At 38.6% G+C, this 27,256-nt stretch overlaps 4 protein-coding genes across 8 annotated transcripts; 2 read left to right on the plus strand and 2 right to left on the minus strand.

Annotated features, from left to right (window-relative positions):
* The first annotated feature begins 448 nt into the window (after nucleotides 1–448).
* On the plus strand, nucleotides 449–1,724 carry LOC126798497 (equilibrative nucleotide transporter 8). Its single transcript, XM_050525496.1, has 2 exons — nucleotides 449–938; nucleotides 1,024–1,724. The coding sequence occupies exons 1-2, from the start codon at nucleotides 452–454 to the stop codon at nucleotides 1,722–1,724; spliced, it is 1,188 nt and encodes a 395-aa protein (XP_050381453.1). The 5' UTR covers nucleotides 449–451.
* Nucleotides 1,725–5,371: 3,647 nt separating this feature from the next.
* Nucleotides 5,372–16,572, minus strand: LOC126798459 (phosphatidylinositol/phosphatidylcholine transfer protein SFH12-like). 2 transcript variants are annotated; one of them, XM_050525448.1, is made up of 3 exons: nucleotides 16,545–16,572; nucleotides 6,044–6,813; nucleotides 5,372–5,959 (listed from the first exon to the last, which is right to left on the minus strand). In XM_050525448.1, exons 1-3 carry the CDS (start codon nucleotides 16,555–16,557, stop codon nucleotides 5,372–5,374), a joined length of 1,371 nt encoding a protein of 456 aa, XP_050381405.1. In that variant the 5' UTR covers nucleotides 16,558–16,572. The 2 variants fall into 2 exon arrangements, with proteins under 2 accessions (XP_050381405.1, XP_050381397.1); XM_050525440.1 differs by lacking the exon at nucleotides 16,545–16,572 and having other exon boundaries at nucleotides 5,372–7,045.
* LOC126798474 (CBL-interacting serine/threonine-protein kinase 24-like) lies at nucleotides 9,032–13,653 on the plus strand. Of its 4 annotated transcripts, none has more exons than XM_050525459.1 (15): nucleotides 9,032–9,198; nucleotides 9,337–9,592; nucleotides 9,722–9,784; nucleotides 9,894–9,965; nucleotides 10,068–10,175; nucleotides 10,268–10,342; nucleotides 10,469–10,522; nucleotides 11,107–11,232; nucleotides 11,502–11,591; nucleotides 11,696–11,818; nucleotides 12,096–12,215; nucleotides 12,639–12,755; nucleotides 12,957–13,013; nucleotides 13,127–13,201; nucleotides 13,311–13,653. In XM_050525459.1, the coding sequence occupies exons 2-15, from the start codon at nucleotides 9,425–9,427 to the stop codon at nucleotides 13,404–13,406; spliced, it is 1,344 nt and encodes a 447-aa protein (XP_050381416.1). In that variant the 5' UTR covers nucleotides 9,032–9,198; nucleotides 9,337–9,424; the 3' UTR covers nucleotides 13,407–13,653. The 4 variants fall into 4 exon arrangements, with proteins under 4 accessions (XP_050381416.1, XP_050381434.1, XP_050381425.1 ...); XM_050525477.1 differs by having other exon boundaries at nucleotides 9,360–9,592; XM_050525468.1 differs by having other exon boundaries at nucleotides 9,366–9,592.
* A 211-nt stretch (nucleotides 16,573–16,783) lies between the features above and the next one.
* Nucleotides 16,784–20,247, minus strand: LOC126798451 (EIN3-binding F-box protein 1-like). Its single transcript, XM_050525428.1, has 2 exons — nucleotides 20,041–20,247; nucleotides 16,784–19,467 (listed from the first exon to the last, which is right to left on the minus strand). Exons 1-2 carry the CDS (start codon nucleotides 20,063–20,065, stop codon nucleotides 17,561–17,563), a joined length of 1,932 nt encoding a protein of 643 aa, XP_050381385.1. The 5' UTR covers nucleotides 20,066–20,247; the 3' UTR covers nucleotides 16,784–17,560.
* Nucleotides 20,248–27,256: the final 7,009 nt, after the last annotated feature.

Genomic DNA, 27,256 nt, shown 5'->3' on the forward strand with positions numbered 1-27,256 from the left:
TTGGTCAAGTTGTGAAGCATTAAAGTGAGAGAAAAGATCAAGGAGCAGAATTCTGGAAACCTTCAGTATTCTTGTTTCTAATCACCCAAAATCTAGTGGTGCATGTATAAATAGTACATGTAACACCACCCATCCATTGATGTCCCTACTCAGCATAATTTTTCTACATGAATCAAATCCATCAATCAAAATCCATTAGCAAACTGGCTCCACGCTCCAGCTTGTTCCAGTGTTCAGCTTCAATTGACCTCTTATTTTTGTGCTCTAAGACTAGTTGCTGATATAGCAAAACCAGCCTAGCTACGTAGCTAGCTAAACTCCATGACCTTTGATCAATAAAGCTCGGAGATTCCTTTCTTGTCAGAAATCACTTCCCTAATTTCACTCCACGCTTAAACTGACGCTTTAATAAGTTTCCAACCAAGCGTGACAATTCTAAGAGTTCCACAGAATGGAAAGTGGAGTAAAGGGCCTTGTATTCCAAGATGAGCCGAGAGATGCTTACAAGGTTGCTTACATTATTCACTTCTTGCTCGGCGCAGGCAGTTTGCTTCCTTGGAATGCATTCATCACCGCTGTCGATTACTTTGGTTCGCTCTATCCAACCAAGCATGTCGAGAAGGTCTTCTCCGTAGCATACATGAGTTCTTCAGTGCTAGTTCTTGTTGTGATGATGACTTGGGGTTGCTGGTGGGAGAAAATGAGCCCTAGGCTGAGACTCAACTTGGGTTTTTCGATGTTTACTCTCTCATTAACCGCAGCTCCTATCACAGATTGGGTTAGTTCTCATAATACTAATGCAGCTTATGGTGCCACAGTTGCATCAGTTGTACTATGTGGCTTAGCTGATGGTGTGGTAGGTGGAAGCTTGATGGGATCAGCTGGAAAGCTTCCCAGAAAGTATATGCAGGCTGTTTTTGCCGGCACTGCTTCTTCAGGTAACCATGCAAATGATAACCTTAATATTTATTATGTGAACTTTTCCCTGCCAATATTATAATGCGAGTACGTTGTTGGTTTCAGGTGTTCTGATTTGTGTCCTGAGAATTTCAACAAAGGCAATGCTTCCACAGACCCCTAAAGGACTTAAAACAAGTGCCCACTTGTATTTTATTGTCACCATCATTATACTCCTATGCTGCATACTTTGTTCCAATTTGCTATACAAGCTGAGAGTCATGCAGGAACACTGCAGACTTATTCAAGATCAATCCTTTTGCTGCTCACCTAGGCCGAAATTTTGGGCCGTGGCGCGAAAAGTTACTGGGCCAGCTTTTGGGATGTTCATAATTTATACTGTGACTCTGTCAATTTTTCCAGGATTTATAGCTGAAAATCTGGAATCCAAGCTTCTTCAAGATTGGTACCCCATTTTGCTGATCACAGTGTACAACTTTGCTGATTTAGTAGGTAAATCCTTGACTGCAGTTTACCTTCTGAAGAGTATCAAAAAGGCAACATGGGCTTGTATCACCAGGCTCTTATTCTATCCCATCTTCACTGCTTGCCTACATGGACCAACATGGTTGAAAACTGAAGTCCCTATGATCTTCCTCACATTTATGCTTGGACTTTCCAATGGTTATCTCACAAGTGTCATCATGATGACAGTACCAAAACTAGTACCAGTTCCAGAAGCTGAACTATCTGCAATTGTAATGGTTGTGTTTCTTGGAGTCGGGTTGGTTAGCGGTTCGGTTTTAGGCTGGTTCTGGATATTATGAGCCTCGTCATTAGTGTATTTACTCTGTACTTCCATTGTTAGAAATGCTAAAATCTTGTATGTGTAAGCCCGTACTAAGTTTTCTTTTTGTTTTTTGTTTTTTGTTTTTTGTTTTTTGAGAAGAAGCCTATACTAAGTTACAATGCTACTATTGTGGGAAAAAGGAGAATTGTATGGAACTGAGTTGTCTACTTATTTCCAAAGAATTACTTGCTCTAAAGATAAACTACTATTCCACCCTGTGGTATACTTTTATCTCTATGTGGATCATTGTGACTTTGTCCAGCAGTGGAGGATCTGGTTCCCCAATCAGACAATCTCATATGTTTCCAAATTATTTGATACCCAACACCAAAATAGCCTGCTGATCCATCATAAACCTTAGTGTGAGCTTGTAACTGAGTTCATAGTACATCTCAGTCGATTTGATTATTATAAAATTAATTTATAATTAAAACATTATATCAAATGAGAATGTAAAATCCTCTCAATCCTCACCACAAAATAGGAATAAAGAAACTTCGAAATCTTCATAGTAATCCTCCAATTCTGCTAATCCACACATGCAGAACTATCTCATACACCATCGAATAGGTGCACCGGGATTGTAAACACAAACCCGGTAAGTTTTGTGTATGAGTAAACAACGGTATAACACGCATAGTAATACAAGAGAAAAATACTGAAAACATTTAATTATAAAATGTACTCATGAGTCACAAGACGGCTCATCTGGATGTCCAATAATATCTGAAAATATAAGTGCTCATGAGAAATTGGGCAACTAATATGTTACCTAATATCCTAAAAATATGGGTACTCATAAGCAGTTAACACATCTGTTACCCCTCATGCGGTACACCGGCAGACATACTAGAGCTCTAACTGAATCGTAATTGTCACCCGGCCAAGGCTAGGTTCTGATATGCCAACACATCCGAAAACATAAAAACGTTTTAACATAACTCAAGTTGAAACCACGTACAATACAATCCTCACATGTTATTGTACAAAAACCAAGCGACTCATGATCAAATAAAATAAATATCAGTGTTATAAATAAACTCCTTTAGAAATAGGAATATGACAGTATATAGTATAGCAACACATATCTATGTATCGATTTTTACTATTTATACACATACACAACTCACTATATCATATACATATCATGATTCGATCTTTTAAAATAAAGCGTAATTATGAATCACCGCCAATGGTAGACTCGTCATAGTGAGATTTACTCACCTTATTTTCCTTAGCGTAATTTCCACAATACCGAAAGTAAATCCTTCACTTGTTTTGTCGATCACCTATTTGTATAAAAAGTGGTTAGACACGTTACGTAAAACCTCAAATGCTGAATCAGTACTACTGTTTACTATTTAGCAATTTATGATTTTTACGTAATTATTGTTCACGTAAATATTTTTCATGTATTACTGTTCATGTACATACTATTTACGTATTAATGTACACCAATATATTATTTTCATTATAATTACTGTTCAAGTAAATACTAATCATCGATTTACTATTTTCAGAGAATTACTGTTTACAATTACCGTACGGAAATTATTTTTATAATTATCGTACGAAATTACTTTTTACAATTACCGTACAGAAATTACTTTTTACAAAATTTACTGTTCGGAATCACTATTCACGTGCCGCCGCACGTGGCGGCGCGTGGGGTTCACGCGCCACCTCCGGCAGCAGCGCGTGGCTTCCCATTGCCGCCCAAAACTCTTTGCTTCGTTCTCCTTCTCCCTTCCACGGCTTAATGTCGTCTCCCTGCACCTTCGCAACCTCCCACGCGCCGCCACAGACGGCGACACACGCGCCTACACATCCTCCTCCGAAACCATCTCCGATTACAACAAATCTAATATCAAAATCGTAGCACGTAAGGAGAGGGACGTTTTCGTACCTAAAACGGGCCCTAGGACCGCCGGGAAGTCGTCGGAGGAGCTCGAGACGTCATCGGTGAGCGGTTTCGTGGTGGATTTTGAAGCGCGACGTTATTCGGCCCTAAATCGATTGCAGATGGCACCGAGGGTGTGGGTCGGTGGCAAGATGCTATCCTCCGAGTGCTTGCGTCGCCAGAGACGAGGCTTGGATGATGATGAGTTGTAGAAGCTTTGAATCATTGGAGGAGCTTCGGCGCGGCAAACGACGGCGTGTAACATCAAAAGGTGGAAGCTAGAGGCCGTGCGGTGCCTTTGGGATCGGCGGTGAAGGCCACGTTGGCCGGTGAGGTGAAATCGCCGGAGGCGATTTTTTTGAGAGAGGGAGAGTCTCGGGGTCAAGGGGTAGAGGCTCCGGGGGGGGGGGGGGAGAGAGAGATAATTTTTTTTTATACTTTTTCCAAAGCCAGAAACAAACTTCTATTGACGATAACTTCCACATACAGCGTCCGATTAAGGCGCGTGACATGTCCATGAACTCGTATCGACGAGCTCTACAACTTTTGTGAAGGAAGTTTTCAGAAATGAATGACGACAATAGAAGTCAACTCTCGAGTCACAAAACGTAACGTTTTTCAAATTTAAATTTCCGAATATGGTTTCGTTTTGTTTTGACATCGTCGTGAAGTGAAAAAAAAAAGGCGATTTATTCAATTTTCTAAGTTTAATAATTTCCAAGAATTTATACAATTTGAACCCGAAAATTCGGGGTATTACAATTTATCACCCCCTATTTTCTTGGTTTTGGTTCTCGGTTCTTGGCTCTACTTCGTCAGCCACAACTTTTTCATGTATTAGATTGAGATGGTGGCTTGTTTGGTACTGTTTTGAGTGTACATCTCCTCAAGGTTGTGGGTATCCATATAATTTGTATTATGAGATTTGATTGGCATCAGTTACTCAGGCATCAATGCTCCAATTTGGCACTCCTCACTATTTCATGGCAACGGCCAGCGTTTGTGACGACAATGTTAGCTAGCATGAATGGTGAGTGTGGTAGATTAGGTAGTATTCCGGTATTTATTGTTTTATGTAGTGTAGTGAGTTGTTGGTCATCGATTACTTCTTCATGTGTGATTGACTTGATGGTCCATGCTCTTAGTTATTAGTTGGTTTTCCGGTCTCGTATTAGCGGGATTTGTAATTGGGCTTGTCCCTTAATTAATGAATTAAATTTCATTATTCAACAAAAAAAAAAAGACAAATAACTCAGAACCTGAAATTCAAATGCGAGGGCTGGGAACAAAGGCCAAACTTTTAAAGGATTGGAGATAGATGTGGAATCTTATAAAAGAAAATTCCAACTTGGCAAGTTTATCACATTTTTCCAATTTTCATCTGGTTTGGGTCCAATCGAAAGAGAAAACAGGTACAGAAGACAATACTTTAGGAATACAGATTTTCATAAATTATGCTTTCATTCTTTTCCCATGCAAGTTTTTTTTTTGTGGCATCAGTTCCTTCCAAAGCCTTTAATAATCAGGCTCAAAAACTCATACAACAGAAGCTTGTGACATTTTATCTCCGATAATAACATGTTTGATCACAAATATACAAGCATAATATTCATTGCCACCATGCAGAATCATGAAGAAAGCAGTTGTATTTTATTTAAAATTTGTACAATTATATACATGCGGTTAATGAGACATATATTAAGTAAGATGCAAACATGAACCCTCTACCAACAGTTGAATTTGAACAACTTCCTCTTCCTCTTCTTCTTCTCGATACATGCCAAGAGCTCATCTTGGCGGGACATTGACTCCCGGAGAGCCTTAGTTGTTGCCATAAGCTCTTTCTCCAAGGCATCAACTTGGCTCAAAGCAGCACTCAGCATGTCCTCCTTCTTGGGTAGCATGGTAGCTGGTTTCGTGCTCAAAACAATGGCCCTCTTTTCCAACTCCGCAAGGCGTGAGATAATAGACTGAAAATCTGCATCAGAAATGGCAGGGGCAGGCTTAGAAGAAGACCGGCTCTTCACCATTGTGTCGTCGTGGCGGACAGCACTAGAGTAAAAGGTGGAATCAGCAAGCTTCCTTGGCATGTTACTTGTGAGCAACCGGAAAATAGTCACTATGCTCAAGATGAATGCCATAATAGCACCCAAAAATCGGGCGCTAAATCCATTTTGATGTTTGCAAACCTCAGGCATATCGAAACAATCTGCCGACTTAGAAGTGGAAAGTGTGTCAAATTTGACACTCCCTACAACAATGTGGCTTGTCTCATCCATAGCTTTATCAACCAGTGGGGCATAATCTTTATGCTTGAAATATCCTTGGAATTTTTTTGGTAAAGATGGGGTGGAATGTCCTGTAGAATACAGAAATTCGTCATCGGATACTTGCACTGACTTCTTGTCCTCAGCCACCTGAGTTCCTGGTTCCTTTGAACACTTATGGTCACCATCTTGAACCATACTCATAATCTCTGGATTCTTCCATGGTCCCTTATCGGAGCGCATACATCCTCCTTCATCAGCACAAGTACACTTACCTCCTAAAAACTCTGGCAACTCACTATCATCAATAATCTCAAGCAAATTGCTTTGGTATTTGTTCCCAAGGACGTGAATTTTCGCCGTTGTCCGTGGATCCAAGAAAGACTTGACAGTGCTCCACAACATTCTAAATCCAGAACCAGCATTAATAATAAACATGCGGTTCAAGGTTTCTGGATAGTTGTCACCATCAATCTTCTGAAGGCTTAAAATAAGCTCCCTAGCAGCTTTATTGAAATTTTTTAGTCCAACTCCTTGAACATCAAGAATAGTTGTACTTTGATCAATATGATTCTTCGCTGCAATCGAACAAGCTGGGAACTTAACATCAAATGTTCTTTCGAATTCTTGAACATGGTATTTCAAATACCGGTCCATAGTTGTGATTTGCATGAGCTTGTTAGAATCAACTAGTCCCAGTCTCTCAATATAGACTGGTCTTCCTTCTTTGTCTACTCCATGATGTCCTTGGGGATAATAATCCAGGACTTCATTGAGTTCCTTGAACTCAAAGTCATCTCTGATCGTATCAGCTCCGAATTCCTTCCTCCATACAAGCATATCAGACCACATTTTCTTGGTCTGCTCAATGTCGAATTTCCTGGCCTTCAAGAACCGAAGCAACATGTGATAATCATCATGCTTGCTAGGAAGAAGCTCATCCAATATTAGCGCCCGACGAAGTTTGTCAACAGCCTGACCTTCTTCAACATCATGCACATCTGCAATTTCGAGAGACATGACCTTGCTGCTTCTCCTACCCTTTCGAGTAAAAGAGTTGCGCAAGGCATGTGTTGCTTTCTTCTTTAACGATCCTGACATTACTGGTAAGGGAGGTACAGAGCCAGCCATGGCTACAGCCTAAACCTAAAAGGGTATGGGAGACAAGGGGTATAAATAATCATGCAAAATGAAAGGAAGACGGCAAGGTCGAATTAACTAATTTTACATTTCTAGATTTGAAATCAGAGCAATTTACTATAATTAGCCAGAGGCCTTTAAACAGTTGTTTTCCGAAGACTCTTTCTACCATTCATGAATTTTGACCAAGGTATACAGCCTTTCTTCGCACTATTTTAGATGTCAACTATAAATGGCTTAGACAGATAGAGAGACAGTAAATTATGCTAAAATAGTTCTGGTCGTGCCGCCGCCGTCCGGCCACGTCAGGGCATGCCACCACCGCCATTCTCTCCCCCTCGACAAGCTCTACACGACCAATCATTACATGTGAGATTTGAGACGATCTTTGTCAAGTCGAAATTGGACTAATTGTGTCCCTTCGAGCTCACTGGCGAGAATCAAGGCTTCGGCGAGCTTTCCAGCTTCCGACTTGGTAAGTCTCTCACTTATTCTTCATACCCAGTATATTCCTCTTTCAATTTCTCGAATTGGAACCAAATCTGAGTTTCCCTTTTTCTGCATTAACACCACCGTATGTCCACCGTCGTCATTCACCTCTCCGGCAATCGGTATGTGACCGGTTAATGAGGATAGGAGAAGTAGCGCAAGAGCAGCGGCTCGGATTTGAGGTGGGGGATAGCAGCTTACCGTGGCCTTCTCTTTCAATTCATGTGAAGGAGATTCCACACCTTAGCTGTGGGCATTGAGTTATAAGCCTCAAGATCACAATATATAGTTTCAAGCTTAAATGACACAACCACATGTTTATGACTCTACATTTGTTAACTAGCATATTAAGTTCAACTTCAGCTTATGTATTCTAGCTCTATATATTCTGTGGGCGCCATCGGAGAAGATCAATATCTTTCCAATGAGATCATCCAACAAATTGTGGAAATCGACTTGGTCAGGAACTTACTCGATCAATTTGCATTCTAAAGCTTCGTTTTCAATAATGCACTGCCTAGCGATCTAAGTTTTGTTCTACATATTCTTTTGGTATCCTATATTGTATATTTGCGCTCAAAAAAGTTAATGGTGGTTTGCGATAAACCATGGAGAAGCGCTATCAGCATCACCTCCATTCTCCTGGTGCATCTAAAGACAGTAACCAACACTCACCGGCTTACACATACTAAAAATTAGTTTAGAAAATCAGGCCCTTTTATGAAAATATGGACATGTATACTAGCCGGCCCAAGAATGTTAGATTTGGTCCATTAAGCCCTAACCTGTTCATCCAACAATTTCTGATTTCTTTTTTTTGGAAAAATGTCACGAGTTCAAGAAATATTAAATTGATTTACTACATCACCGTAATTTGGTGTATTTAGAGTACATTACTTATTGTAACATGGGGGTTAAAGTCGTATATCCATTATATATTATACGGTTTTATTAATCCAAACTTTCGGGCGGTGCGCAGCTGCACCGGTCATTACATCATTATCTATGAGATAAGCTTACATTAATTATTGAATTAGTGCTAAACTTAGCACACAAAAACGTGTCTTAACTATTATTGGATTCATAAGTCGTACGCTATATAGTAGGACAATGAAGCACTCAAATCAATTAAATGTAGAGATAACTTCATAACTACTTGATTCAAATGGAGCATCTTATAATAACATCTCCTATTTACATAATTTATTCAATTTCATAAGTTGGAAGTTGACAATTAGTGTAAGCATCATAACTCAAAAGGAGATGTGCTTAGCGTATTAATTTTGAATTACTTTCAACCAGTTTACATTTCCAAAACTTTAAGCACATAAGAATTTTTCTCGTATCTCATAATACAAAAACTGAATGTTTATTCAATAGCATAGGATAGTATTTAGTGTCACGCAAATTATATGAATGAAATATAGGACTAGGAGGCATGCCTATATAATAAGATAGATACATTATAAGACCCGTCACTTGAGCCGACGTCATTCTCAATTTTCAGCGCTAAATTTATACCCTCCCTCTTCTCTCTTTCCATCTCCAGCTGTAGAGGCCCTCGCCGGAGCCAGAGAGCCTAGAACCACTACAATTCAGCTCCCGATAGCACGTTCGTTTGCTTCTCCGGTGACCGGAATATTCGCATTTCACAGGTAAGCATCTCGCCGGAATATTCCCCACGCTTTCCCTAATCTGTTTATCCTTTTTAATCGCCGATTCGGCGGCTGCGTATGTCAGTCGCCGGTTTGCTATTCCTTCATTATTCGATTGAGAAGTTCGTTTAATTGAAGCTTTATTTGCGGCTGTGGTAGAGGTTTAGGTGTATTTTGAGTTTCGGAGAGGCTTGATCGGCCGTGAAATGAGAGGTTAGGGAAGACGATGATGAAAAAGGCGAAGAGAAATGTAGGCAAGTATGAGGTTGGGCGAACGATCGGCGAAGGAACCTTCGCCAAAGTCAAGTTCGCCAGGAACGCCGACACCGGCGAGAGTGTTGCCATGAAGGTCTTGGCCAAAAGCACCATTCTCAGGCACAGAATGGTTGATCAGGTAGTTACTTCCTCAATTAATTTGCTCTAATTTGATCCGGTATCGAATTCGGAATTTGTTTTAAGTTCAGATGCAATCCTTGTTTGTGATGATGGATTTGGCTAAGTTTTAGTTGAAATTGCGTTGCAGATTAAAAGAGAGATTTCGATAATGAAGATTGTCAGGCATCCTAATATTGTGAGGTTGCATGAGGTAATCTTCCGATTTTTCGTGATGTTTTGAAGCTAGTGGTGTGTAATCGTGTATCATCTTGTTTGGCATCACAGGTGATATGACTGTTTTCTGGTTTTTGGAATGCTAGGTTTTGGCTGGCCGGACGAAGATATATATAATTCTCGAGTTTGTAACTGGAGGGGAATTGTATGACAAAATTGTAAGTTTCTTGTTAGCTGTTTGAAATAGTGATTTGGGACAATTGTTATGGCGAATTTATTACTGACTGAGACTCGTGACACTTAATTTTCGACTTGTAAAGGCTCGTCAAGGAAAACTTTGTGAAAATGAATCGAGGAAATACTTTCAGCAGCTTATAGATGCAGTGTCTCATTGTCACAGTAAGGGTGTGTACCATAGAGACTTGAAGGTGAAATTTAACATTTAGTTTTACTGTAATTTTCACTTGGTCCTGTGATTTCCCAAAAGTGGTCTAATATTGATTAGTTCTGTAATTTTCAGCCCGAAAATCTTCTCCTTGATGCTTACGAAAATTTGAAAGTTTCTGATTTTGGACTAAGTGCGTTGCCGCAGGAAGTAAGCCTTATCTCATTCGGTTTGCATTCAATAACATATGGGCAGTTATGTTGATGCACATGCCCTTTATTACTATCCTTACTTAATCTCTAATTGGCTTTCCTGTATTACCTATATACTGAGCAGAAGGGAAGTCCTCTTCACACAACATGTGGAACGCCAAACTATGTTGCCCCTGAGGTAGATCTTTTACACACTTTCATGCTGCATTTACTATAAAGTTTGATGAGATGAAAATGATGTCATTTAGATTATAGCCAAACATTATAATTAAGAAATCAGGTGGAAGAGAGGAAATGAAGCAGTGAAGGTTAGAAAATAGGTTAAGAGTTGTCTGAATACCCTATCCTAAGTAGTCACAGGGTAGTAAGGGGAGAACATTCTTAAGACATCTTACTCATTGTGAATCTAGGTTGCTTCTTCTTTCTTATTCTTCACCAAATTATGGTTACTGGGACTTGTATGTATTTATCCATCCCAGTTTCTTAGCTTCTATCATTTACAGCTCATAGATAGGTTCACAGAAGATTGTCAAGTTTCCTGTTACATCCACATAATCATGAAAGGTCATGCAGCACCCATCTTTGAGTTTCTAGGGTTGCTTTGTTGTCTCACAAGTTGTATATACTCCCCTAGTACTAAAGCTCTTCACCTTTAAAGACAAAGCTATTCATGGGAGCATGTGAATGTGTGAGAAATGGAGGGGGAAATGAAAAGAGAAAACATACCATGAGCTGATTATGTTACGTATCATTGGCAAATAGGTTCTGGGAAATCAAGGTTATGATGGTGCAGCAGCGGATGTTTGGTCGTGTGGGATCATCCTCTATGTTTTAATGGCTGGATACCTCCCATTTGATGAGACAAGCCTTGCTACCTTATATAAAAAGGTTGATGAATTTACTGAATTTAGTAAGGATTCCTTTTGTTTTTTTTTTTTACAAAAGTGTGGAATTTCACAGTCCATGCCTAGCACAATCATTCTCTTCATTAGCCCCCCCCTTGATTCGCCTTGTATAGACTCTGGATCACATGATGCATACATCAACTATTTGAGAATCTTCACACGCCACCATCACCCTACTATTTTTGGCTGTATAGACCATTATCATTAGCATATTTAAGATAGTTACTAACACTTCTTCTGTCTTGTCTGTAGATTAATGCAGCAGAGTTCTCCTGCCCGTTTTGGTTCTCTCCAGGGGCAAATTCATTGATTCATAAAATACTTGATCCCAATCCTAAAACTGTGAGTATTTCTTTTGCCTTTTAATGTAAGGGTTTATATCTGCTTTGCTGAATCAGGTTTAAGGTTTCAATTTGCTTTCGTAACTGTTAATTGTTCTAATGCAGCGTATTCGGATTGAAGGAATCAAAAAGGATCCATGGTTTAGAAAAAATTATGCACCTCTTATGTATAGGGAGGATGAGGAAGTCAGTTTAGATGATGTTCGTGCAGTCTTTGAGGACATTGAGGTTGCTTAGCTATTTCTTTTGTTCTACTCAACTGTTGTTGAAACTTTCGGATGCAAGTCACAAATTCTGTGTTTTATATCCATATGAAAGATTGATAGTCCGTGACCGAAACACACAGAAATGATGAGGATACAAACAGTAATCTGGCCAAAACAAAGACACTAAACTAATACTTTGGGAGGGTCTTAGTGGTTTTTCATTTTGCATTGTTTATGCATCTTGAAATTTAGTGAATTGTTAACGAATGAAATCTGTGCAAACTGTTGGTATTTCACAGGACCAATATGCAGAAGAAAGGACAGATAATAAGGACGGTGGCCCTTTATTAATGAATGCATTTGAGATGATCACCCTCTCCCAAGGGCTAAATCTATCTGCTCTGTTCGACAGGGGACAGGTATAGTTGTATACTTTATGTTTTTCTGCATATATCTCCCAGAATGACCCTTGCCCAATATTGCTTCATAGTGCCACAAGTATCTATAGGACAGTTGGGACAATCCATAACTTACTGTTTTCATGGCAAGGTTGAATTGTCAGTTGTTGCTTCTTTGTACTTTAAACCCTTATATGAAAGTGTTACTACCTGTTAAGAACAATAAGAAATGGTTCTTTGTTTTCCTGCAATTTGATTGGATCATTCTATTTCTAATTGTCACCATTTCTCAGTCTAGTAAAACCTCTATATAGGCTAAATCCCAAAATCATGCAAGAAATGTGATGATGAGTGGTAAATTGTTACAAATTCTATCAGTACTCTCTCTCTCTCTCTCTCTCTCTCTCTCTCTCTCTCTCAAGTCTAAACTCTCTTCCCCTGCAGGATTATATAAAAAGACAAACTCGTTTTGTTTCCCGCAAACCAGCCAAAGTTATAATTTCAAATGTAGAAGCTGTTGCAGAATCGATGAGTCTAAAGGTCCACACGCGTAATTTCAAGGTATTTTCTGTCACAATTATTCTGAGAGTCTGGCACCTTGACTAATGATATGAGGTTGTAGTATAACTGATTGGACTACCTTACTGTATTGGAAGCCAATAGGAATTGCATATGAATGTTTGATGCTATCTGAAAGTTGTTTTGCTCTATTTCAATTTTTTATAAGATGTTTTAATGAAGTTTACAAATTTTGCACCACAGACAAGACTTGAAGGGATATCTGCAAATAAGGCTGGACAATTTGCAGTTGTCCTGGAGGTAATTAACCGTTATCTGCATGCATTTTTCATATGTTAAGTATCTTTCTAGAGGAAGCCTTTAAATCAGTTCGCAATTGTTTAACATGATCGTTATATTTTTTCTTTATATAGATTTTCGAAGTTGCCCCATCCATTTTCATGGTAGATGTTCGAAAGGCAGCTGGTGATACTCTTGAATATCACAAGGTCAGATTCCGACTGAATTATACAGATTCAGGCACTTGACAATTCTTACATTGTTACTCCCCTATACACCACTCTGTTGAACTAAACTGTACTTGTTCATTCGTTGCAGTTTTACAAAAAATTATGTGCCAAGCTAGATGAAATCATATGGAAACCGAAAGAGGGTACGGCCAGTTCCAATTTACTTAGAACAATGACTTGCTAATTCCTTGGGTGTGACGCAAATCTGCATGAAGGCCATCAAAGTTAGGCATTTCCACTCGAGTCGTATACTAGCTAGTGTATCCTAAATCTACTGTATGTCAGCCAAAATGTCGTGGCAAATTTCAGCGCGGACTCTGTCACCTTGTATTTAGTATGCAGAAGTAGTACATCCCAGAGTATATAGTCGTGAATCGTGAATAAATGAACCATCCAGGTCTATTTATATAGCTTTCCACTGCTATTTCATGGCTTCGGATCCTAATGAACTTCACCAAGCAGTCCACTGAAATCGTGAAACTCGTAGTTGACGTAATTTTTTACTCATATTACTGTAGAAGTAGATCCTTTTCAAGGAAATAGTAGTATAGCCATATATGGATATGAACCTTTGTAAGAGAGTTGATCTATGGAAGGACTCATAACTCATTGTTATGAAGACAACAAATCCATGAAGTGGGTTTTTAGATTGAAACTATGTAATGGTGGTGATCTATAATATCCTCATAGCTGCTACCAATAGGTACATACAAATATAGCAACACACATAATCATAGGTCTATAATTAAAAGCCAAAGCTATTCAAGGTTGGAACAACTTATTCCTGCATCTGCATTTCCATGAGAGAAGATAATAGGTCTCACCTCCCTCATAGTGATATGGTGTGGCCTTGAGATTTTTCATCTTGTGGTGTGGAGGAACCACAAGAGTTGCTGTGCAAGGCCTGCAACTCATGCACCTATTTACACACCGCGGCGGTCTCGAGCCCAAAGCCATCTTCATTTGCATCTTGAACTGCTGCTCATCAAGATCACCATGCTGATCTGTTGGCAACAATGGCTCACCTATAGAAGGAGAACCCCAGAAAAAGAGAGAAAATAAGAGGTTCAGAGATACCAAGGTGGATTTTAGCTAACATGTTTCAACTAAAATGGGGTTGTTTCAGTTACCTGAAGTACTGGAAGAAAGGAATGTGAGAGTGAAGATGAGCATCATCAGAAAAGCAGCCATCATAACCAATCTAGAAACCTTGAGATCAGCTATGGCTTTGGACCTTTGGTCTTGAATCCTGATGATGATTGATGAGCTTGCTTGTGTTGCTTTTGATGAGTAATGCAGTGAATCCAAGACTCCCAGTAGTATAATAGAGGGCTCTCTGGACTTGAATGGCTTCTGGGTTTTGAAGCTTTTGCTTTTGGAGCTAACTGTCAATTATATCTGACTTGTGGTTTCTGTGTGAGTGACTTGAGTTTACAAGTTTTGCTTCATCTTTTTCAATCTTTTCTCTGCTGACTTGACTTTTATATTTGCATACTTGACATTATTGGATAGGCAGTGCTCTTGCTGTACTTTGTCACCATACAAGTGTGGCTTTTACCTGTGTTCCACTTCGCCTTTGATCTTTTATAAACCACATATGGCCGTCCACTCTTTTCTGCATGATTTGAAGTATCATCTTTGTATCTTTATGTGATTGGAATATGCTATACATCAAATCAACTAAGTATTAAGCATTAGTAATGAGGATGATTTACTGTGATTTGTCATTGTCTTAATCAGTATGATTACTATAATTTACTGTGATCATTCTATATTGGTTGATGAGAGAGGATAATTTGTACTATGGAATAGGACCCATACTCTCCTTTTCACAGCCCATGCTTCCAGGACTAACAAGAGGTACCTCTTTCTGAGTTTTTTTTTTCTGGAGAGTTCTAGTATTGTCATTGTGTTGTATTCATATTATTCTGAACAATAACTAGCTCATTCATCACACAAATCAATAGGAAAAAATAGAATTAATAACATGGTAATAGAAACCATTGAGTTTACATAATATATTACCTGAAAAGTAAACAAGACAACATTCTACAATCAAATCTCACAATATTGTAGCATAAATGCATGTCTGGTACTGCTAATCAGTGAAACCACCAAATTCAAAAGGACTATTATAATATCTACCATGACTATTCCATAATATCGATTTAGTTACTTCTGATATCTCACTTAGTGACTCACGTGAAATAGTTAGAACACAGCAAGTAATGTTTCAATTTTCATTTGGAAAAGTGCAAGTGTATATGCATTATGTGTTACAGTCATATTGCATATTGAGGATAGCTATACTCAAGTAGACTCTATTTCCACAACCTATCACAATCTCCTGGTGGAAATCCCAGAACCCCGACATCAGAATTAGTCAGATAAACTGGTAGTTTTACTTAAAGTTTCCAATCACAGCTTAAATTCCTCTTTTTCTGGGTAAGATCATATGAATGGCATGGTTGAAAGAGGAGTGGGGAAGAGAATCTGAACCCCAGGACAGTTGTAATGTGGTTCAGAAAAACCACATGGAAATGAGACAAAATCAGTGGTCTACCAGTCCCCCTTGTAGACTAGGAGTAAGACTTTAGCTATTGCATAGTGGACATTTGTCTCAATCCATAGGACACTGTTATACATAGGACAAATAGTCATTTCATTCATGATAACACAATCAACAGTAGCTTAGCCTGTTAGGCCATATATGCATCTCTCACTAGATTTCAGAAGAGATGGCTCACTGGCTCAGCATTATGTTTATTCATTTCCTTTCATGCAATCAAATTCAAAGGCCTTACTGTTACTGCTTTCCTTGGCAGCAACAGTTGCATCATCCTGACATTTCTCCCACCTCCATCAACACCCTTGTCCTCTCTGTAGACAACATATACCCTTTGATACAAGTTTCATTTCATTGCCATCTCACTTCTGCAATTTGTTGCTTTCATTAATATTTCATCATCTCTTCCAAACCCTACTTGTTGTCATCAACCACCAAGTCACCAACACCCGTGCCCTTTGCTTTCTCATCCTTCTCTAACCTATAGATTTTAGTGTTTGATAGTAAACTCTATTCTGAATCTGAAGCTGTGTGTGAGCAGAGATGGTATGATTACAGAAGCAGAAGAACACCTAGCGTTTGAAAAGATGCCGTTTGGGACTCTGATAACAATTGGCAACAATCGCAAACCTTGCAAAACTGAACCTTCTCTTGTGGTCTGGACATGAATGACCAGAGTAATAGCTTTTATCTAGATCATTTGATGTAATGAAACAGTTAGTATCGAACACCATCTCTGATTCCATGAAAATTTCAATTTGGAGCTCATGTTTAGATCGAGTAAAGAAAGAGAGTCGATGAATTCGCGGCATTGACGAGAGATGGTTGTAACAGTTGGGTATTCTAAGCTTGTCACCCTGCAATTCCACTTCCCCCGATCAATGTCTGAATCAAATCAACACTAGTCTATTGTTGCTGCTCACAAGAATATTTTTGAGCAATGGAAAGTTTATGATCCATATTGAGATATCATGTATGACAGAAAAACAAACCGCTTAAAGAAAATGACTGATTTTATTACTAGTAATTGCAGAGCACAATTCATAAAGAAAGGAGAAACCTGCATAACTAGGACTTCTGGTGGGAAAAAGAACCACCCTCAAACAAGGTTGTCATGGCCGAATAACTGAAATCAGTTGCCACCAAAGTCCAAAAGTAAGAGGAATCCAAACTCACAAACAGCACAAAGCAACCACACTAAAGTGCTCCATGGAAGGAAAACAAAGTTCCATAAACATGTGCAAGAAGAAACTAAATGAAAAGAAAGAACTCTAATCTCAGACAATTGAATTTCACAAGACTGAAACTAAAGAAAGCTTAATCAGACACTCCTAGAGGAATGCAGGACAGAGCTTAAAAACACCAGGTAGAGCAAACAATCCAGCAAGACAAAAGGAGGACCCGGTATGCAAGTGGGAACCTTAAATCAGAACTTGGTGATTGTGTTTCAGGGAACTGTGGGCATGGAAGAGGCAGCCTCACGTTGATGAGAGGCTAAAAAACAGGTTTTACCATGAAGCCTGAAAAAAGTGGATGAAATTTGTTGCCAAAGTCCCCTGAAAACAACCACGCCACCGAACTATCAGCAGCGCCACCCGCGTAAGGGCCAAAAATGTTGTATGCTGAACATTGCTACCTGTTGCGAACCGACTGTATGAGCTTAAAATCTACTGCCTGTGACCCAAACCAGACTTTTTAAGTTTCTGAACACCACCTGCATATGTGCTACTGAGCTACTGCTTCAGCAAATAGGTGAGTTGTTCCGTTCCTGATTAAGCAAGGATATCACATCTCCATAAGCTCTCTATAAGCAGTTCAACTGATCTGTTGCTAATTGCAGTGCAGTGTTGGAGATTCAATCCCAGCAGGGTCTTTCCCAACCTTTTCAGGGAAGAGATGCTCTTGTTTGATAAATCAAAACAACCAGATATGGAGAGCACCTGTAAGCTGACCTCCTCAGCACAAGAGAGGACAGCAAGGCCAGAATCTGTGATTCCACTCTTTGATACATCTAGCTCACGAAGAAAGAAGCAGTTGGCTGCGATGGCTTCCAAGCTTGCATCTGTGACCTTCCTGCAACCATCGAGATTCAGAACCTCCAGGGTTTCCCCGTGTAGCCTAGCCATGGCCACAACTACTTCATCTGTCAAATTCAAGCAGCCACTAAGATTCACTTTGACAAGTCCATCCTCCAAGCTCTCTAGAAGTGATAGAATCCCAGCATCTGTTAATCCATAAAGACCACTCAAATCTACGTTGCGAAGCTGAGGACACAGCTTTCCCACCACAGCCAGGCTAGCACTACCAAAACCAGTGCAGTTTCGGATGGACAATGATCGAAGAGATGTGCAAGGAGAGCATATAGGAACTCCTACAACTGTATCCTTGATTCCCATGCACTTGACTAGGGTAAGAGACCTCAGCTTTGATCCACAGTTGGACAGGGCAGCAATAATCCCTGATTGGGTAACCCTGTTACACTCCTCCAGTTGCAGGCTCTCAAGTGATCCTGCTGCTTTAGAAAAAGCAAGCAATCCATTGTCGGAGACAAAGCAGCACTTGCGAAGGCACATGTGCTTCAAATTTGTGCAGCCCTTGCCAATGGCTTCAAGACTGACATCTGTGGTTCCTCGGCAGGAAGTGATTGTCAATGAAAGCAGACTCTGCAAAGATTGAGCATTACCCATGACCCAGAAACCTCTCTCACTGACATTCTGGAGACCACTGAGAACTAAACTTGTAATAGCCTTCCCATAATGCCCAATTACTGCAAGCGAGAAATCTGTGATATTCAAAGCCTGAAGCTTTACCTTCATCAGAACAGAAGATGCTGATGATAACAAACTAGATACTCCATGATCCCCAACAAGGATACAGTCCCTGATAGATATGGACTGCAGCTTGGAGCATGACTTTCCAATAGCTTGCAAGCCCTCATTACCAATCTTGGGACACGACTCAATACTCAAAGCAGTTAGATTTGGGCAGTTCTCCGCAATTGCAATTAAACCTTCGCTGGAAATTGAAGGGCACTGGCAAAGATCAAGCTTCTCTAGCAAAGGGCAGCCTCTAGCTATCTCAAACAAACTTTCATCATCAACAGAAGACACATTCCATAATGAAAGTGCCTTTAGAGAAGGGCAACCCCGAGCAACTGCTGACAGGCCAAGGTTTGTAACTCCACGAAATGAATTGCTACCTCTAATAGACAACTTCCCCAGTCCCCCATGGCTACTTGTACCAACAGCAATAGCAGCAAGTCTGACATCTGTTGCTTTCTTCCCTTCCAAAGATCTTGTAAGGAAACCATCACCTTCTTCCTTATCTTCATCGCCTGTGGTCATTTCAGTGTCCTCTGATTTTGGGATCTCCTTCTCAGATGGGCGGATACTGCTTAGGAGCATAAGCCACTTCTTAGAGACAGAAGCACATGTGATCCTCTCTTTGCCACCATGTAGGCGTCTGAAGATCTCAAAGAGGCACTCCTCAGGGAGAACTTCAATGGAAGATTTCTTCTCTTGCTCGAAAATGCTCCCTCTGAAGTCAAATTGGGAACTGACACGAGCCCTCTTGCTAGAAGGGTAATACAAATCTGCATTGGAGCCAACTGACAACAGGCAACCCAAATCCATGGCACTTGATGAGTAGCATGAGCCCCCGGAGTAGAACTGATCGTCACCTGAAAAATACCCAAATCGAAAAATTCAGCAAAAATTATCCAGAACTTGGAACAAGTGATCAAAACATGCAATTGAGTGATTTTAACCCAGATCAACATTTAAACAGTTTCACTATTCATCCGGTATTAGATTTAATTCTCTAAAGGTTATACTTTTATCGTTCAATGTATCATTGACAACCAATCCTATTCAATTTTTTCCCTAAAAGATCACTGCTTTAGATTTCTCAGCTACCTAATTTCCATAAATCTACACAATGGTATCGTCTTTTATAACAAAACCAATTCTGTTAGCTCCCATCCAAGGATCAAATTGCTAATATAAGAACCAAGGCAATCATCCATATGCCAGATTATGATCTTCACCAAACATATGTATTCTAACATCATGAATCTAAGCATTCTCCAACCAACAAAACACCAGTCAGCTAAAGCCTACAGACGTATGACTCAAACATGAAATGGTAACAAAAGATCAATAACATGAACACCATTCCCTCAAAACTAGATCATAACAGGTCAACAAAACAAGAACAATAACACAAAACTAAAAGGCAGAACCCAGAAACGTACCACTGTAATTAACAAGGGTAGGCATGACTGCAGCTTCGTAACGATCGAGGAGAGTCCAAACTGTTCTTGAAGACAAACTATAACAAAGCTGAAGATGAAAAACGCTGAGATTAGAGTGAAGAGGGTACAGAGCATTAGAGAAACAACCCCGACGAGTAGGGGAAAAAGATGGAAGGATTGAGAAATGAGAAGAAGGTTGAAGGAGAATGGTGTGATATGTGTGTCAATGAAAAGATTTATATATTGGGAAGAGAGAAGTGATACATAGGTGTCGCTCTCACATTCATCTCCCTACATGCAAATCAAATGCAATGTATTCTTCCCCAAAACCGGTATTCCCAACTATAACCGCCTCCCCTTACCACCACAGGTACAACCAAACCGCAAGCAAGGAATTCTTTTTGGATTTTTCACTTTTCATTTTAGTCTCAAACATAACATAAAACCTCAAATTTAGGTCATTGATATCGTAAAAGTAAATTACTTAACATACAGAGTTCTTCAGGTACGGATGTCCCAATTTCAGCGACGGCAGGCCACAATAGCGCGGCGGACCAGCACAGTCGCCCTACTCATCTCATGACAATCTCGTCTGTACCGGTCGAAGTTCCATCGGCGACCCACATCAGCTGAAATCTGCCCAGAATCTGCAAAAATCAAGTTTCTGGGCAGATTCTAGCGATTCCGGCTGACGTGGGTCGCTGATTGAGCTCCGACCGGCACAGACGAGACCGCCATGAGGTAGAGAGTGCGGCTGTCGTGGTCCGCCCCGCCGTTGCAGCCTGTTGTCGCCGAAAACTTAACATATATCTATGATTCATTAATGTAATAAATGAGATATAATAAAACAGTGCTCGAAATGTTTTGGAGATAATCTTTCGTGCAGTTACTAAGTATAATACAATCATACAAATTGCCGATTCCATTAGTTAGAAAGTGTAATTAATGAGATATGTATGCGGAGACGTGATTCGAACTGAACTTGGATCAGTTTGATTCGATATGCAAGTATCAAAAAAATTATCGTTTACGTTTGATAATTTGACAGATCAGACGAGATTAACATAGAATTTTGCATATTATGAATATATATGTTTGGTATATAATCAAATTTAATGTCCGAATGTGAATGGGTTTCCACCTAATCAAGGGTATGACATGCAAATTGTACCCTTATTATGAGAACTAGCAAATCTGATGCTATTAACGTCGTGTTTGATGGTAAGAACTTTGCATCCTGTGAACAAATGCTAGTATATCAATGTGAATGCAATTTGTATCAAATCTAGCGAATAACATTCATTTAAAAAAAATTATGTGGATTACAAATCTAAACGTACTCGATCGCAGCATCGCAGAGTTGATGCCCTACAACATTTTTCAAAATTGGCGACAAATCCTCAAGAAATATGCATTCATTTAACCTGCAGCTGTATCTGCTTTGATTTTGTCTATGTTTGTTGAGCTTAATTAAGATTTATTTCTTACTGTAGAAAGAGCTTGGAGTCCTTTTGAAAGAAGTTGGGTGATATTTTTCCAATGAATGGTAAACTTTAATCAACCAAGTTCATAAAGGTGTAACAAATCATTCATCAATCTCCATTCACTGAATCAAAGCATAGTGGTCCAACAACCCCTTTTCCATAGAATTGAGAATCCAGCAGCAGATTTACTTTTATAGACGGAATTCACAACCTCACAAAATAGAAGAAGAATTAAGCAAAGTAAAGTGGTTAGCTTGTCACTGTTCTTATAATTAAAAAGTGTACATGCATGCACTATCATATTACCCAAATGGGAATGAAATTCAAGATGAAACAGGTGATCATCTGCCACTAGGCTACGGTTTGATTAAATGAACGAAACAGGTCACAGCTAGCCAATTTAATATGTTAGTTGATGTGTAGCTGTGTGCTTTCCTAGTTTAGATGAGAAACAAAACGGTTAGTTTTGTTGTACGTAGCTTTACTTCCCTTAATTTTGATAAAAATTGGTCGACCACATACAACACACAATTAGTGCCTAGAAATAATGCTAGCTAGGGATTTACAAGTTTTTCTAAAGGGTCACTTTCTCAATCATCCTTATGGCAAATATTTGCAATTTGCGCAAATCTATACTTACTTTTGCTTTGTTATTGTTCGAGATTAGATTAAATACAAATCCGCAATGATACTAATATTGTTTGAGCTTTTGGGCAGGTTCAGCTAATTCATGCATGAAGGAAACCGCGTTTATATAAAATATATAAGACAAGTGGCTGTTAATTGTGATATATAGACAGAATCAATCCAATAATCACGTACTTTAATTAGTATTTACAAAATGACTTGAACAAGTTGCTAGAAAATATCCCAATCAAGTACCTATATAATGTATACCACTGTGACTAATCAGTGACTTAATATATAGTTAATACTATCTAAAATGATCTATGGGCAAAACCACTGTGTGATCAGTAGGTTAACATAATAATTAAGACGTTAACAAATGGGTAAATTAACATTAATTAGACATAATTTTCATTTAGTTACACGATAAATTATTATATATACCCGCCACATATCAAATGTGTCGTATTTTTTTAATGTTATTAATCCATTTTTTATTGTGATTATTTCTGATTGATTCTTATATCTAAATAAACGTTTGTCATTTTCACTGCATGTATGTAATTATATCATGGCGTAATATGATTAGCTGTATACAACATATGACAGTGTCACGTAGTGTGGCGGGTACACATAATAATTAATATAGTTACACATCAATCTATTCATCTTTCGCCGAAGAGTTGTGAGATGCCTAATCACTATAGTGTGATGAGATTTCAGACATCAAGCTTGTGAATTGTAGTCGTTTATTTCATGCAAAATTCATGCATCCTTGTTTTACAAGAATTATATCAGATGAATTATACGATGACGTCGGCTTCATGTTGGTGTGCGAGCGTTGAAGAAGTACATGCATGAAGTTGCAAGTAACCCAGATCAGCCGTACAAATTGAACACAAGTCAAAATGCAGACTATACGTTCTTGAAATTTAGGGTTCAATTCATTCACTGGGGAACTAAGAAGTGGTCAAAATTTGTTTCCTGTAACGGCCACAACAGAGAGTCGGATTCACACAATGCATGTATACACATTGTGAACACCTCCCGTTGCGGGATAAATTCCGGCGAGATTCCCACTTGTTCCGGCCGCGAGGCCTACTAAAGCTGACCTAACAGGGCATAGTGCTGACTCAACCGGTCAAGGGTCACTCTGCTTCCGGTTTAGGCACTGCCATTAGCGTCGCCCAAAGTAGCTCATCAGAACATTGAAAGCACATTGTACGAGCACGCTTTCCTACATCAAGAGAAAAGAAACAGCACTTCCCCCAATGCGTTTATAAAAGCAATCAGAAACATCACAAAAATGGTAATGTAATTCTAAGTCCTTAGTTTCGCCTCATAATCTAACTTAAGTTTCGGAGAGTCATAGATAGGCGCACCATTAGCCCATGATCTTAATCCCGGTTTTTGTGCGAGTTGTATGGACCACAAAACTAGGAAACAAGCTGCGTGAACAAAAACCCTCGGATTTTATATCGCAACACATGATATGAAATGTTTTGGAAGACTATGAGAAATTTTAAACACGGTTTAGATGAAGCAAAGGGACCCAAATGTCACACTCCCCGTTTGGGTTCTCTTCTCTTGGACAAAGCATAGTGGTGGTGACTCGATAAGATATGTGCATGAATTTTCATTTGTTCAAAGATAGTATTAGTCTTTTAATTATATGTAGGTCCATTGTATATACATGACTCAAAATATATCATCATTTTAGACTCATTTGGTGGGTTGCAATCGATGGTTCGATCGCTTTCAAAAACCTCGAGAGGCTTCAACGTGATACAAGAATTGGCTTTTCCTTGCGGGATTCTATTTCTTTGCTGTTTCTATAATCGAAAGTCACTACTACGTGTACTATATCTTTTAGTTTAAGACTACGCCAAGCTACCGACCACTTCGGCACTTCCTCTCTCTTTATAGTTTATATTGTTCACCGACTCTGGCTTAATTCTTCTTCTGATTTCTTGTGATTTACATTTCTTACAACTTTTTTTATTTTAGAAGAACATTTCTTGCAACTTGGTTAAGATGACGTGTGTGTGCATATATTGGCTTACCTCATCATTCTATATTGACATAAGGTATGCTTCAGCTATCAATTGCAAAATTAATAAACTGCTGGATGGATGAATTTGTTGATAAGTACCAAGGTGGTAAATTATGCCAATTAGCATTCCTCATCGGTCATCGATCATCATGGACGGTGTCACTCGACACTTCTTCCATATCACGGGGTTGGAGTCACAAACATAATAATCCGACCTAATAACTCTGAAAACAATGATAACATTGGGAGTAATATAAAGTCATTTATACATCGTATACGTTGGTTTATACATCGTAGCTTCCAGTATTATCAGCTAATAATTAACGTTTACAGAAAGAATAAGTTGGCCACTGGAATTTATCTATATCCATATACAGCTGAAAGCCAACCAGAACAATATCAACTATCAGGTAAGCTTATCTATATCCATCCACTTGATCCTATCTTTTTAGTTTCAGGGAATTTCCAAACGTTAAGTTTTTGGCCAATGTGCCCATTCTATACATTGAACCGATCTCAATCAGCGAAATTATAAGATGCAAGTAAGCTAAACCGTTTAATGTATAAACATTAGAAACAAGCGGGAGAAAGAAGGCAATTTTATATGTTTTGATAGTTTGAGATATATAGAGTAATTATTTTGTGGCACTGCTATCTGGTGTACCCAGCTAATCATATTAAGCAATTGTATAATTAATATCCACGCGGTGAAAATAACAAAAGTATATTTATTTACATATAAGAACGAAAAAAAATTCAGTGCTCCCAGAGAACCACGTGTCAATTTCCAGTGGTCATCCTCACCTATTATATATTGACACATGAATTTATTACATCAAAACTATAATTTTACATATTTTTATTATTTGTGAAATGAATTTCATGTGTATTGATAATTTTGAACTAGAATTTCGGATTTATAGTTTATAATTTAGGATTAAGGGTATATGGTTTTAGAGTATAAGATTTAGGGTTTAGAGTTTACGGTTTAAAGGGTAGGGTTTTAGAATTTAGGGTATTAAAATGTAGGGTATAAGGTTTTAGAAATAAACTCAAAATAGTTTTTAATAAATTAGCTTAAATATGGTTTTTTTAATTAAACCCAAAGTGTCAAACGGTGATTAGAACGGAGTACCACCGGACATTGTCAAGTGGTTCTCTGGGGGACTGGGATCCTCTCCTAATATTACCTAATAAGTCGATCCTGACCGTCCATTTATAATCAACGTTCGAGATCGTCTCCTACCTTTAATTATCACAACATCGATGCTCTCTTCCTGGACCAAATTCTCGTACATCTCATCTCTCTGATGCATATCTTCTGTCTCTTTCGGTCATCTTTCGCCTCACCGGAGCAAGATTCCTCCGGCGCCATTTTATCGATTTGAATCCTCTGGAATCCGAAAGAGAAAAACTGATTCACCAATTGTCTGGGAACTTGGGCTACTGTTGCAACATTTTTCATGGATGAAAATACTTTTGCAACCCAGAAAATGATGATTAATTCCTATCATAATATAATCTTATCTTGTTGGTTCCTAGCTTGACTCTAAATTAAGTAAGCTCATGTATGTTTTGATAAGAATCTCGAATGTGCAAGATAGTTCCACTTTGGTTTGTAACTTGTAAGTCAAGTGTTTTTTCTGAAATATTACCAAGTCAAAGGAGCTTACTCAAGATAGAAGCCCTCAAACCTCATCATACAATCCTTAGAGCTCCATTTGAACAGCACTAACTCAAATATCCACCCTCTCGTGGTGTTTCCATAGAGGTTTTCCAAAAACCAAAATCGACCACTCAGTCAAAGCAAAGCCGCCTCAATTTTTCTTCTCTAGGCATTTCGGGATGGAAAGAGAGAGAATAGATGGGGGATAATTTGATCGAGAGAGAGAGAGAGAGAGAGAGACAAGATAGAGATTGGAGAAAATAGCTTTTGGGTTAGAGTTGAAGAGATCGTAACCGTTAATTAAAAATGGACGGCCAATATCGACTTGTTATGCAATATTATGAGAGGCTTATTAGTAGAGGATCCGAGTCCTTCTCGGGGATAACTGAAAAAGTTCATCGTATAAGAAATAATAAAAAATAATCACAATAAAAAATAGACCAATAACATTAATATGATTCGTCAATTGAGATATGTAGCGAATATATATAATAATTTCTCGAGATATATAATTCATGAACCCTTCCGTGCATTAAAAGTGTATACCTAATCCAATTATCCAAATGAGACATGCGTGTGAGCAACTTGCTACTTTTGCTTTGTATAAAAAAAAAACTTGCTACTTTTGCTTTAATTAGAGCATAATAGAAGAATTGCTACTTGCATATTCAATAAAACTGAAAATGTAGGAATCAATGGGATAGTGGTTTTACATAATGATCAAACTAAAAGATTTCATTCTTTAGAAAAAGATATATAAGAATGCAAGTTCAAATCGATTAGAAGCCGACTACATACAATATAAACTGCAATCTAAAAGTGATAATTGCATTACTTGCACACTAAATACTTAATTTTACCGTTTGTACGTGATCATCTTAATATATAGTCTACGTAATTCATTAAGTCCGCTACATATTCATGTTGTATAACAAAGAGGAGTAATTATTCTATGTAACTGCCACACCACGTAGCAATGTTATGTAGTATACCCAATCAATCATATTACACCGTGATATAATTAACATGCACGCGGTGAAAATGACAAAAATTTATTTACATATATAAATCAATAAGAAACAATCAAAATAAAAAAATAAGCAATAACATTAAGAGTTACGTTATATAAAATATGTGGTGGATATATACAATAATTTATGAGTTAACAAATTTTGAATGAATCTTGATTGAATTCTATCTCCAAAGCAAGTATGACATAGTTGTTAAAAGGTGCATGCATGAACTTGTTTCTTACTTTCAGGTCCAAATTTGATTAATCTGCATTCGTTCATCGACATGATACTATGAATTGACCACTGACCAGCATGAGAAGTATGATCATACACTGGTCCTGTTTGCTACCTATTTCTAGTGGCAGCACCCAGC

This window comes from Argentina anserina, chromosome 1 (genome assembly GCF_933775445.1).
Source record: "Argentina anserina chromosome 1, drPotAnse1.1, whole genome shotgun sequence".
NCBI classification, from domain to species: domain Eukaryota; kingdom Viridiplantae; phylum Streptophyta; class Magnoliopsida; order Rosales; family Rosaceae; genus Argentina; species Argentina anserina.

Excerpts from the sequence above, each read along its gene's own strand:
- LOC126798474 (XM_050525459.1), top strand. The coding sequence starts at position 9,425 with ATGATGAAAAAGGCGAAGAGAAATGTAGGCAAGTATGAGGTTGGGCGA. Across the intron at positions 10,343-10,468 it reads TAAGTGCGTTGCCGCAGGAA|AAGGGAAGTCCTCTTCACAC; the intron begins GTAAGCCTTATC and ends TATACTGAGCAG. Across the intron at positions 12,216-12,638 it reads CTCTGTTCGACAGGGGACAG|GATTATATAAAAAGACAAAC; the intron begins GTATAGTTGTAT and ends CTTCCCCTGCAG.
- LOC126798451 (XM_050525428.1), bottom strand. The coding sequence starts at position 20,065 with ATGCCTACCCTTGTTAATTACAGTG. Across the intron at positions 19,468-20,040 it reads TACCCTTGTTAATTACAGTG|GTGACGATCAGTTCTACTCC; the intron begins GTACGTTTCTGG and ends GGTATTTTTCAG.
- LOC126798459 (XM_050525440.1), bottom strand. The coding sequence starts at position 7,045 with ATGGCTGGCTCTGTACCTCCCTTACCAGTAATGTCAGGATCGTTAAAG.
- LOC126798497 (XM_050525496.1), top strand. The coding sequence starts at position 452 with ATGGAAAGTGGAGTAAAGGGCCTTGTATTCCAAGATGAGCCGAGAGAT. Across the intron at positions 939-1,023 it reads TGCCGGCACTGCTTCTTCAG|GTGTTCTGATTTGTGTCCTG; the intron begins GTAACCATGCAA and ends TGTTGGTTTCAG.